Raw genomic sequence first — 12,866 nt, 5'->3', positions numbered from 1 at the left:
TTACAGTCTCTGATGTCCCTCTGGAATGCTACCCTTGCTCGGATTTCATCAACCTGTTGTCAAGAGACTGGACATTGGCAAGAAGAATGCTAGGGAGTGGTGCACGGGTGTGCCCGTCTCCGGAGTCTGACCAGAAGACCGCCTCGTTTCCCTCTCTGGTGATTCAGGCACTAGAGGTCAGACATGCGCAGTAGGGTCATCTAGCCACAAGAGGTCAGAAATGCAATAAGGTCATCTAGCCACTGGAGGTCAGAAATGCAGTAAGATCATCGAGCCACTAGAGGTCAGAAATGCAGTAAGATCGTATAGCCACTAGAGGTCAGACATGCAGTAAGGTGATTCAGGCACTAGAGGTCAGACATGCAGTAGGGTCATCTAGCCACTAGAGGTCAGACATGCAGTAAGATCATCTAGCCACTAGAGGTCAGACATGCAGTAAGGTCATCTAGCCACTAGAGGTCAGAAATGCAGTAAGGTCATCTAGCCACTAGAGGTCAGACATGCAGTAAGATCATCTAGCACTAGAGGTCAGACATGCAGTAAGATCATCTAGCCACTAGAGGTCAGACCAGGAGATGGTGCTGACTGACTGACCTGTAGAACTCAGACTGTGGTCCAGCAGCTGGGAGGGCAGGAAGCCGGGGGACTGGGGGACTGAGAGGGGGGGCAGGGGCCCAGTAGGTGGAGGAGGGGACTAGGGTGGGGGTGGGGGGGACAGGGTCAGAGAACTCCAAGCAGCCAAAGGTGCCTTGCCACTCTCGACTGAATCGTCTGCGTCCTGGTCCAGGGCTCAGGAGGTCCTTCAGAAAGGCCATGTCCCCAGTCTCTCTGTCCTCCTCTCCTTGTCCCCCACCCTGGGACCCTGCTGCAGTAGAGAGCTTCCAGAGAGGTCCCCACCTAGAACACACAGCACAGAGAGACAGACAAAGCGTTAGAAACTGCATGTAGCCAGGTCATCAGGAACTATTAACTGTTACTGACTCATGTCAATTGAAAAACAGGCTGGTCTTAAACACCATTCACAGATGACAAAGTCAGCTCAGGACCTGAGAGACACCTGAGAGAGAACCCTGAGAGAGAGAGTGAAGTGAGAGAGAGAGGGGAAATCAGTTGAAATCATGAGTCAGAAGACAACTGGAAGAATGAGATCAGAAAAAACACCACACATGCACCTGAAAGAGAGAGGAGTCATCCAGGGGAGGACAGGACAGGAGAGGTAAGAGCAGCTCAGACCCCAGTAACACAGGTTTGATAGGAGAACGGGGAGGGCAGGACAGGACAGGTAAGAGACACGGACGTATGTGGCAGGGTCTACAGGAAATCACGGACCACAAAAAGATAACCAGCCACGTCACGTACAACGATGTCATGCTTCCAGACAAACTAACCACCTTCTTTGCCCGCGATGAGGATAATACAATACAACCTCGTGGCCCCCTAACAAGGACTGCGGCCCGCCCCCCTCCTTCTCCGTGGCCAACGTGAGTAAAACATTAAACGTGTTAACCCTCGCAAGGCTGCTGGCCCCGACTATCACCCTGTAGCACTCAATACTGTCATCATGAAGTGCTTTGAAAGACTAGTTAAGGATCATATCACCTCTACCTTACCTGTCACCCTAGACCCACTTCAGTTTGAATAACGCCCCAACAGGTCCACAGACAATGTAATCACCATCGCACTGCTCTGTCCCATCTGGACAAGAGGAATACCTACAGTTGAAGTCGGAAGTTTACTTACATTTTAGCCAAATACACAATTCCTGACATTTAATCCGAGTATAAATTCCCTGTCTTATGTCAGTTAGGATCACCACTTTATTTTAATAATGTGAAATGTCAGAATAATAGTAGAGAGAATGATATATTTCAGCTTTTATTTCTTTCATCATATTCCAGTGGGTCAGAAGTTTACATACACTTAATTCATATTTGGTAGCATTGCCTTTCAATTGTTTAACTTGGTCAAACATTTTGGGTAGCCTTCCACATGCTTCCCACAATAAGTTGGGTGAATTTTGGCCCATTCCTCCTGACAGAGCTGAGTCAGGTTGGTAGGCCTCCTTGCTCGCACACACTTTTTCAGTTCTGCCCACAAAGTTTCTATAGGATTGAAGTCAGGGCTTTGTGATGGCCACTCCAATACCTTGACTTGTTGTCCTTAAGCCATTTTGCCACAACTTTGGAAGTATGCTTGAGGTCATTGTCCATTTGCAACCAAGCTTTAACTTCCTGACTGATGTCTTGAGATGTTGCTTCAATATTTCCACATACTTTTCATTCCTCATTATGCCATCTATTTTGTGAAGTGCACCAGTCCCTGCTGCAGCAAAGCACTCCCACAACATGATGCTGCCACCCCCATGCTTCACGATTGGGATGGTGTTCTTCGGCTTGCAAGCCTCCCCCTTTTCCCCCTAAACATAACAATGGTCATTATGGCCAAACAGTTCTATTTTTGTTTCATCAGACCAGAGGACATTTCTCCAAAAAGTACAATCTTTCTCCCCATGTGCAATTGCAAACTGTAGTCTGGATTTTTTGGGGTGGTTTTGGAGCAGTGGCTTCTTCCTTGCTGAGCTGCCTTTCAGGTTATGTCGATATAGGACTTGTTTTACTGTGGATATAGATACTTTCGTACCCGTTTCCTCCAGCATCTTTGCAAGGTCCTTTGCTGTTGTTCTGGGATTTATTTGCACTTTTCACACCAAAGTACGTTCCTCTCTAGGAGACAGAATGCGTCTCCTTCCTGAGCGGTATGACGGCTGCGTGGTCTCATGGTGTTTATACTTGAGTACTATTGTTTGTATAGATAAATGTGGTACCTTCAGGCGTTTGGAAATTGCTCCCAAGGATGAACCAGACTTGTGGAGGTCTACAATTCTTTGTCTGAGGTCTTGGCTGATTTCTTTTTATTTTCCCATGATGTCAAGCAAAGAGGCACTGAGTTTGAAGGTAGGCCTTGAAATACATCCACAGGTACACCTCTAATTGAATCAAATGATGTCAATTAGCCTATCAGAAGCTTCTAAATCCATGACATCATTTTCTGGAATTTTCCAAGCTGTTTAAAGGCACAGTCAACTTAGTCTATGTCAATTTCTGACCCACTGGGATTGTGATACAGTGAATTATAAGTGAAATAATCTGTCTATAAATATTGCTGGAAAAATTACTTGTGTCATGCACAAATTAGATGTCCTAACCGACTTGCCCAAACTATAGTTTGTTAAGACATTTGTGGAGTGATTTTAATGTTTTAATGACTCCAACCTAAATGGATGTAAACTTCCGACTTCAACTGTATGTAAGAATGCTGTTCATTGATTACAGCTCAGCATTCAACACCATAGTACCCTCCAAGCTCATCATCAAGCTGGAGGCCCTGGGTCTCAACCCCGCCCTGTGCAATTGGGTCCTGGACTTTCTGACGGGCCGCCCCAGATGGTGAAGGTAGGAAACAACATCTCCACTTTGCTGACCCTCAACACTGGGGCCCCACAAGGGTGCGTGCTCAGCCCCCTCCTGTACTCCCTGTTCACCCACGACTGCGTGGCCACGCACGCCTCCAACTCAATCATCAAGTTTGCAGATGACACAACATTAGTGGGCTTGATTACCAACAACGACGAGACAGCCTACAGGAGGATGTGAGGGCACTCGGAGTGTGGTGTCAGGAAAACAACCTCTCACTCAACGTAAACAAAACAAAGGAGATGACTGTGGACTTCAGGAAACAGCAGAGCAATCCCCCCTACCCACATTGAAGGGACAGCAGTGGAGAAGGTAGAAAGTTAAGTCCCTCGGCGTACACATCACGGACAAACTGAAACGGTCCACCCACACAGACAGTGTGGTGAAGAAGGCACAACAGCACCTCTTCAACCTCAGGAGGCCGAAGAAATTTGTCTTGTCACCCAAAACCCTGACAAACTTTTACAGATGCACAATCGAGAGCATCCTGTCGGGCTGTATCACAGCCTGGTATGGCAACTGCACCACCCTCAACCTCATCACCGGGGGCAAACTACCTGCCTTCCATGACACCTACAGCACCCGATGTGCCAGGAAGGCCAAGAAGATTATCAAGGACAACAACCACCCGAGCCACGGCCTGTTCACCCCGCTACCATCCAGAAGGTGAGGTCAGTACAGGTGCATCAAAGCTGGGACCGAGAGATTGAAAAACAGCTTCTATCTCAAGGCCATCTGACTGCTAAACAGCTATCACTAACTCAGAGAGGCTGCTTCCTACATTGAGACCCAATCACTGGCCAATTTAATAAATGGATCACCAGTCTCTTTAAACTATGCCACTTTAATAATGTTTACATATCTTACATTACTGACATCATTAGTACAGTGGGGCAAAAAAGTATTTAGTCAGCCACCAATTGTGCAAGTTCTCCCACTTAAAAAGATGAGAGCCCTGTAAGTTTCATCATAGGTACACTTCAACTATGACAGACAAAATGAGAAGAAAAAAATCCAGAAAATCATACTGTAGGATTTTTTATGAATTTATTTGCAAATTACGGTGGAAAATAAGTATTTGTTCAATAACAAAAGTTTCTCAATACTTTGTTATATACCCTTTGTTGGCAATGACAGAGGTCAAACGTTTTCTGTAAGTCTTCACAAGGTTTTCACACACTGTTGCTGGTATTTTGGCCCATTCCTCCATGCAGATCTCCTCTAGAGGAGTGATGTTTTGGGGCTGTTGCTGGGCAACACGGACTTTCAACTCCCTCCAAAGATTTTCTATAGGGTGGAGATCTGGAGACTGGCTAGGCCACTCCAGAACAATTGAAATGCTTCTTACGAAGCCACTCCTTCGTTGCCCAGGCGGTGTGTTTGGGATCATTGTCATGCTGAAAGACCCAGCCACGTTTCATCTTCAATGCCCTTGCTGATGGAAGGAGGTTTTCTCACGATACATGGCCCCATTCATTCTTTCCTTTACACGGATAAGTCGTCCTTGTCCCTTTGCAGAAAAACAGCCCCAAAGCATGATGTTTCCACCCCCATGCTTCACAGTAGGTATGGTGTTCTTTGGCTGCAACTCAGCATTCTTTGTCTTCCAAACACGACGAGTTGAGTTTTTACCAAAAAGTTATATTTTGGTTTCCTCTGACCATATGACATTCTCCCAATCTTCTTCTGGATCATCCAAATGCTCTCTGGCAAACTTCAGACGGGCCTGGACATGTACTGGCTTAAGCAGGGGGACACGTCTGGCACTGCAGGATTTGAGTCCCTGGCGGCCTAGTGTGTTACTGATGGTAGGCTTTGTTACTTTGGTCCCAGCTCTCTGCAGGTCATTCACTAGGTCCCCCCGTGTGGTTCTGGGATTTTTGCTCACCGTTCTTGTGATCATTTTGACCCCACGGGGTGAGATCTTGCGTGGAGCCCCAGATCGAGGGAGATTATCAGTGGTCTTGTATGTCTTCCATTTCCTAATAATTGCTCCCACAGTTGATTTCTTCAAACCAAGCTGCTTACCGATTGCAGATTCAGTCTTCCCAGCCTTGTGCAGGTCTACAATTTTGTTTCTGGTGTCCTTTGACAGCTCTTTGGTCTTGGCCATAGTGGAGTTTGGAGTGTGACTGTTTGAGGTTGTGGACAGGTGTCTTTTATACTGATAACAAGTTCAAACAGGTGCCATTAATACAGGTAATGAGTGGAGGACAGAGGAGCCTCTTAAATAAGAAGTTACAGGTCTGTGAGAGCCAGAAATCTTGCTTGTTTGTAGGTGACCAAATACTTATTTTCCACCATCATTTGCAAATAAATTCATTAAAAATCCTACAATGTGATTTTCTGGATTTTTTTTCTCATTTTGTCTGTCATAGTTGAAGTGTACCTATGATGAAAAATACAGGCCTCTCTCATCTTTTTAAGTGGGAGAACTTGCACAATTGGTGGCTGACTAAATCGTTTTTTGCCCCACTGTACATCAGGGTCTGGTATGTAGCCAGTAGAAAACACCTTTGAATAATATACATCAGGGTCTGGTATGTAGCTAGTAGAAAACACCTCTGAATAATATACATCAGGGTCTGGTATGTAGCCAGTAGAAAACACCTCTGAATAATATACATCAGGGTCTGGTATGTAGCTAGTAGAAAACACCTCTGAATAATATACATCAGGGTCTGGTATGTAGCCAGTAGAAAACACCTCTGAATAATATACATCAGGGTCTGGTATGTAGCTAGTAGAAAACATCTCTCTCTCCCTGTGAGGCTCCCATGGAGAGAGAGAGATGTGTGAGGCTCCCAGGGAGAGAGAGAGATGTGTGAGGCTCCCAGGGAGAGAGAGAGATGTGTGAGGCTCCCAGGGAGAGAGAGAGATGTGTGAGGCTCCCAGGGAGAGAGAGAGATGTGTGAGGCTCCCAGGGAGAGAGAGAGATGTGTGAGGCTCCCAGGGAGAGAGAGAGATGTGTGAGGCTCCCAGGGAGAGAGAGAGATGTTTGAGGCTCCCAGGGAGAGAGAGAGATGTGTGAGGCTCCCAGGGAGAGAGAGAGGTGTGTGAGGCTCCCAGGGAGAGAGGGATGTGTGAGGCTCACAGGGAGAGAGAGATGTGTGAGGCTCCCAGGGAGAGAGAGAGATGTGTGAGGCTCCGAGGGAGAGAGAGAGATGTGTGAGGCTCCGAGGGAGAGAGAGAGATGTGTGAGGCTCCGAGGGAGAGAGAGATGTGTGAGGCTCCGAGGGAGAGAGAGAGATGTGTGAGGCTCCGAGGGAGAGAGAGATGTGTGAGGCTCCGAGGGAGAGAGAGATGTGTGAGGCTCCGAGGGAGAGAGAGATGTGTGAGGCTCCGAGGGAGAGAGAGAGATGTGTGAGGCTCCCAGGGAGAGAGAGAGATGTGTGAGGCTCCCAGGGAGAGAGAGATGTGTGAGGCTCCCAGGGAGAGAGAGATGTGTGAGGCTCCCAGGGAGAGAGAGAGATGTGAGAGGCTGCTGGGCTGCACACCTCCAAACACCCAGGGACCACCAGAGGCTGCTGTGGTCTGTAGAGGGGCCAGAGGCTGCATGGAGGAGGAGAGGCCAGGCTGGGGCTGGTCACAGGCCAGGAGTAAGAGGTCGTCATCGGTGCTGGCTGTACTGAGATGCCCACTGAGGTCACACAGGGCTGGGGAACAGGAGGATGGTTAGAGAGGACAGAGTTGGAGTACAGGAGGATGGCTATTGTAGAACAGGAGGATGGTTAGAAAGGACAGGGTTGGATAACAGGAGGATGGTTAGAGAGGACAGGGTTGGGGAACAGGAGGATGGTTAGAGAGGACAGAGTTGGAGTACAGGAGGATGGCTATTGTAGAACAGGAGGATGGTTAGAAAGGACACGGTTGGATAACAGGAGGATGGTTAGAGAGGACAGGGTTGGGGAACAGGAGGATGGTTAGAGAGGACAGGGTTGGAGTACAGGAGGATGGTTAGAGGACAGGGTTGGGGTACAGGAGGATGGTTAAGAGAGGACAGGGTTGGGGTACAGGAGGATGGTTAGAGAGGACAGGGTTGGAGTACAGGAGGATGGTTAGAGGACAGGGTTGGGGTACAGGAGGATGGTTAGAGAGGACAGGGTTGGGGTACAGGAGGATGGTTAGAGAGGACAGGTTTGGGGTACAGGAGGTTAGAGACTAAAGAGTAAAACCAGAAGCAGGTGGGCGGAGTTAGCAGAGCAGTGAAACCAACAGACAGAATCAACATTGGTTGGGGGTAGCTAGCAAGATTTTATAGGTCTCTGGCACTTCAACATTAATCAGTTATCATTAGTTTCTGCATAGCTAATACCAGCAGTAGCAAACCAATATTCCTAGCAACTTTGGGAAGATTAAATAAATGCAATTGTGTGCACCCTCAACAGCTAAACTGGAGATAAAATGACCGTTTTCACCTCCCTCCCTTCCACTTTCGGCAACCTCACCTCCAATGACAGTTGTTTTGGTAGCAGGTTAGGCCATATCTCTCATCATCTTCGCTCATAGTGATGTTGTGTTTTAGATGTTGGTATATTCGTCTCAGGTATCATGTATGGCAGGGGTCTCCAATCTTTTATAGCATAAGAGCTACTTTTTAAAAAAATTTAACATGGCAAGCTACTCGTTTTTTCTAGCTTTCAAATAGGCCCATTCATCATTTTCCCCTCTCTCTGCTACTCTTCTCCTGGTTCTTACTATACTAGAGGAAGTAGGGCACTATGTTGTCAACTCTTCCCTGGTCCTTAGAGAGGAAGTAGGACACTATGTTGTCAACTCTTCCCTGGTCCTTAGAGAGGAAGTAGGGCACTATGTTGTCAACTCTTCCCTGGTCCTTAGAGAGGAAGTAGGGCACTATGTTGTCAACTCTTCCCTGGTCCTTAGAGAGGAAGTAGGGCACTATGTTGTCAACTCTTCCCTGGACCTTAGAGAGGAAGCAGGACACTATGTTGTCAACTCTTCCCTGGTCCTTAGAGAGGAAGTAGGGCACTATGTTGTCAACTCTTCCCTGGTCCTTAGAGAGGAAGTAGGGCACTATGTTGTCAACTCTTCCCTGGTCCTTAGAGAGGAAGTAGGGCACTATGTTGTCAACTCTTCCCTGGTCCTTAGAGAGGAAGTAGGGCACTATGTTGTCAACTCTTCCCTGGTCCTTAGAGAGGAAGTAGGACACTATGTTGTCAACTCTTCCCTGGTCCTTAGAGAGGAAGTAGGGCACTATGTTGTCAACTCTTCCCTGGTCCTTAGAGAGGAAGTAGGACACTATGTTGTCAACTCTTCCCTGGTCCTTAGTGTACTAGAGGAAGTAGGGCACTATGTTGTCAACTCTTCCCTGGTCCTTAGAGAGGAAGTAGGGCACTATGTTGTCAACTCTTCCCTGGTCCTTAGTGTACTAGAGGAAGTAGGACACTATGTTGTCAACTCTTCCCTGGTCCTTAGTGTACTAGAGGAAGTAGGACACTATGTTGTCAACTCTTCCCTGGTCCTTAGAGAGGAAGTATGGCACTATGTTGTCAACTCTTCCCTGGTCCTTAGAGAGGAAGTAGGGCACTATGTTGTCAACTCTTCCCTGGTCCTTAGTGTACTAGAGGAAGTAGGACACTATGTTGTCAACTCTTCCCTGGTCCTTAGTGTACTAGAGGAAGTAGGACACTATGTTGTCAACTCTTCCCTGGTCCTTAGAGAGGAAGTAGGGCACTATGTTGTCAACTCTTCCCTGGTCCTTAGTATACTAGAGGAAGTAGGGCACTATGTTGTCAACTCTTCCCTGGTCCTTAGTGAGGAAGTAGGGCACTATGTTGTCAACTCTTCCCTGGTCCTTAGAGAGGAAGTAGGGCACTATGTTGTCAACTCTTCCCTGGTCCTTAGAGAGGAAGTAGGACACTATGTTGTCAACTCTTCCCTGGTCCTTAGAGAGGAAGTAGGGCACTATGTTGTCAACTCTTCCCTGGTCCTTAGAGAGGAAGTAGGGCACTATGTTGTCAACTCTTCCCTGGTCCTTAGAGAGGAAGTAGGGCACTATGTTGTCAACTCTTCCCTGGTCCTTAGAGAGGAAGTAGGGCACTATGTTGTCAACTCTTCCCTGGTCCTTAGAGAGGAAGTAGGGCACTATGTTGTCAACTCTTCCCTGGTCCTTAGTATACTAGAGGAAGAAGGGCACTATGTTGTCAACTCTTCCCTGGTCCTTAGTGTACTAGAGGAAGTAGGACACTATGTTGTCAACTCTTCCCTGGTCCTTAGAGAGGAAGTAGGGCACTGTGTTGTCAACTCTTCCCTGGTCCTTAGTATACTAGAGGAAGTAGGGCACTATGTTGTCAACTCTTCCCTGGTCCTTAGTGAGGAAGTAGGGCACTATGTTGTCAACTCTTCCCTGGTCCTTAGAGAGGAAGTAGGGCACTATGTTGTCAACTCTTCCCTGGTCCTTAGAGAGGAAGTAGGACACTATGTTGTCAACTCTTCCCTGGTCCTTAGAGAGGAAGTAGGGCACTATGTTGTCAACTCTTCCCTGGTCCTTAGAGAGGAAGTAGGGCACTATGTTGTCAACTCTTCCCTGGTCCTTAGAGAGGAAGTAGGGCACTATGTTGTCAACTCTTCCCTGGTCCTTAGAGAGGAAGTAGGGCACTATGTTGTCAACTCTTCCCTGGTCCTTAGTATACTAGAGGAAGAAGGGCACTATGTTGTCAACTCTTCCCTGGTCCTTAGTGTACTAGAGGAAGTAGGACACTATGTTGTCAACTCTTCCCTGGTCCTTAGAGAGGAAGTAGGGCACTATGTTGTCAACTCTTCCCTGGTCCTTAGAGAGGAAGTAGGGCACTATGTTGTCAACTCTTCCCTGGTCCTTAGAGAGGAAGTAGGGCACTATGTTGTCAACTCTTCCCTGGTCCTTAGTATACTAGAGGAAGAAGGGCACTATGTTGTCAACTCTTCCCTGGTCCTTAGTGAGGAAGTAGGGCACTATGTTGTCAACTCTTCCCTGGTCCTTAGTGTACTAGAGGAAGTAGGGCACTATGTTGTCAACTCTTCCCTGGTCCTTAGAGAGGAAGTAGGGCACTATGTTGTCAACTCTTCCCTGGTCCTTAGTGTACTAGAGGAAGTAGGGCACTATGTTGTCAACTCTTCCCTGGTCCTTAGAGAGGAAGTAGGGCACTATGTTGTCAACTCTTCCCTGGTCCTTAGAGAGGATGTAGGACACTGTTGTCAACTCTTCCCTGGTCCTTAGAGAGGAAGTAGGGCATTATGTTGTCAACTCTTCCCTGGTCCTTAGAGAGGAAGTAGGGCACTATGTTGTCAACTCTTCCCTGGTCCTTAGAGAGGAAGTAGGGCACTATGTTGTCAACTCTTCCCTGGTCCTTAGTATACTAGAGGAAGAAGGGCACTATGTTGTCAACTCTTCCCTGGTCCTTAGTGTACTAGAGGAAGTAGGGCACTATGTTGTCAACTCTTCCCTGGTCCTTAGAGAGGAAGTAGGGCACTATGTTGTCAACTCTTCCCTGGTCCTTAGTATACTAGAGGAAGTAGGGCACTATGTTGTCAACTCTTCCCTGGTCCTTAGTGAGGAAGTAGGGCACTATGTTGTCAACTCTTCCCTGGTCCTTAGAGAGGAAGTAGGGCACTATGTTGTCAACTCTTCCCTGGTCCTTAGAGAGGAAGTAGGGCACTATGTTGTCAACTCTTCCCTGGTCCTTAGAGAGGAAGTAGGGCACTATGTTGTCAACTCTTCCCTGGTCCTTAGAGAGGAAGTAGGGCACTATGTTGTCAACTCTTCCCTGGTCCTTAGAGAGGAAGTAGGGCACTATGTTGTCAACTCTTCCCTGGTCCTTAGAGAGGAAGTAGGGCACTATGTTGTCAACTCTTCCCTGGTCCTTAGTATACTAGAGGAAGAAGGGCACTATGTTGTCAACTCTTCCCTGGTCCTTAGTGTACTAGAGGAAGTAGGACACTATGTTGTCAACTCTTCCCTGGTCCTTAGAGAGGAAGTAGGGCACTATGTTGTCAACTCTTCCCTGGTCCTTAGAGAGGAAGTAGGGCACTATGTTGTCAACTCTTCCCTGGTCCTTAGAGAGGAAGTAGGGCACTATGTTGTCAACTCTTCCCTGGTCCTTAGTGTACTAGAGGAAGTAGGGCACTATGTTGTCAACTCTTCCCTGGTCCTTAGAGAGGAAGTAGGGCACTATGTTGTCAACTCTTCCCTGGTCCTTAGTGTACTAGAGGAAGTAGGACACTATGTTGTCAACTCTTCCCTGGTCCTTAGTGTACTAGAGGAAGTAGGGCACTATGTTGTCAACTCTTCCCTGGTCCTTAGAGAGGAAGTAGGGCACTATGTTGTCAACTCATCCCTGGTCCTTAGAGAGGAAGTAGGGCACTATGTTGTCAACTCTTCCCTGGTCCTTAGAGAGGATGTAGGACACTGTTGTCAACTCTTCCCTGGTCCTTAGAGAGGAAGTAGGGCATTATGTTGTCAACTCTTCCCTGGTCCTTAGAGAGGAAGTAGGGCACTATGTTGTCAACTCTTCCCTGGTCCTTAGAGAGGAAGTAGGACACTATGTTGTCAACTCTTCCATGGTCCTTAGTGTACTAGAGGAAGTAGGGCACTATGTTGTCAACTCTTCCCTGGTCCTTAGTGTACTAGAGGAAGTAGGGCACTATGTTGTCAACTCTTCCCTGGTCCTTAGTGTACTAGAGCAAGTAGGGCACTGTTGTCAACTCTTCCCTGGTCCTGAGAGAGGATGTAGGACACTATGTTGTCAACTCTTCCCTGGTCCTTAGAGAGGAAGTAGGACACTATGTTGTCAACTCTTCCCTGGTCCTGAGAGAGGATGTAGGACACTATGTTGTCAACTCTTCCCTGGTCCTTAGAGAGGAAGTAGGGCACTATGTTGTCAACTCTTCCCTGGTCCTTAGAGAGGAAGTAGGACACTATGTTGTCAACTCTTCCCTGGTCCTGAGAGAGGATGTAGGACACTATGTTGTCAACTCTTCCCTGGTCCTTAGAGAGGAAGTAGGGCACTATGTTGTCAACTCTTCCCTGGTCCTTAGAGAGGAAGTAGGGCATTATGTTGTCAACTCTTCCCTGGTCCTTAGTGTACTAGAGGAAGTAGTGCACTATGTTGTCAACTCTTCCCTGGTCCTTAGAGAGGAAGTAGGGCACTATGTTGTCAACTCTTCCCTGGTCCTTAGTGTACTAGAGGAAGTAGTGCACTATGTTGTCAACTCTTCCCTGTTCTTAGAGAGGAAGTAGTACACTATGTTTTCTGGTAAAATAATGTATATTAGGGGTAGGGTTAGGGGTTAGAGGTAGGGTTAGGGGTTAGAGGTTAGGGGTTAGAGGTAGGGTTAGAGGTAGGGTTAGGGGTAGGGTTAGAGGTAGGGTTAGGGGTTAGAGGTAGGGTTAGAGGT

At 47.5% G+C, this 12,866-nt stretch overlaps 1 protein-coding gene across 1 annotated transcript in view; it reads right to left on the bottom strand.

The window, feature by feature from the left end:
- Positions 1 to 802: 802 nt before the first annotated feature.
- LOC109882151 (islet cell autoantigen 1-like protein) overlaps positions 803 to 12,866 on the bottom strand; it is a 71,787-nt gene continuing 59,723 nt past the window's right edge. The window contains exons 12-13 of the mRNA XM_031817264.1: positions 6,971 to 7,129; positions 803 to 897 (exon numbers count right to left, since the gene is read on the bottom strand). Of these exons, the coding sequence (XP_031673124.1) occupies positions 803 to 897; positions 6,971 to 7,129 (254 nt within the window). The remainder of the gene's footprint in view (positions 898 to 6,970; positions 7,130 to 12,866) is intronic.

The sequence above is a fragment of the Oncorhynchus kisutch genome, unplaced genomic scaffold (genome assembly GCF_002021735.2).
Source record: "Oncorhynchus kisutch isolate 150728-3 unplaced genomic scaffold, Okis_V2 scaffold971, whole genome shotgun sequence".
Lineage (NCBI taxonomy): Eukaryota > Metazoa > Chordata > Actinopteri > Salmoniformes > Salmonidae > Oncorhynchus > Oncorhynchus kisutch.
The sequence above is the reverse complement of the archived record's forward strand: the minus strand, read 5'-3'. Positions and strand labels throughout refer to the sequence as shown.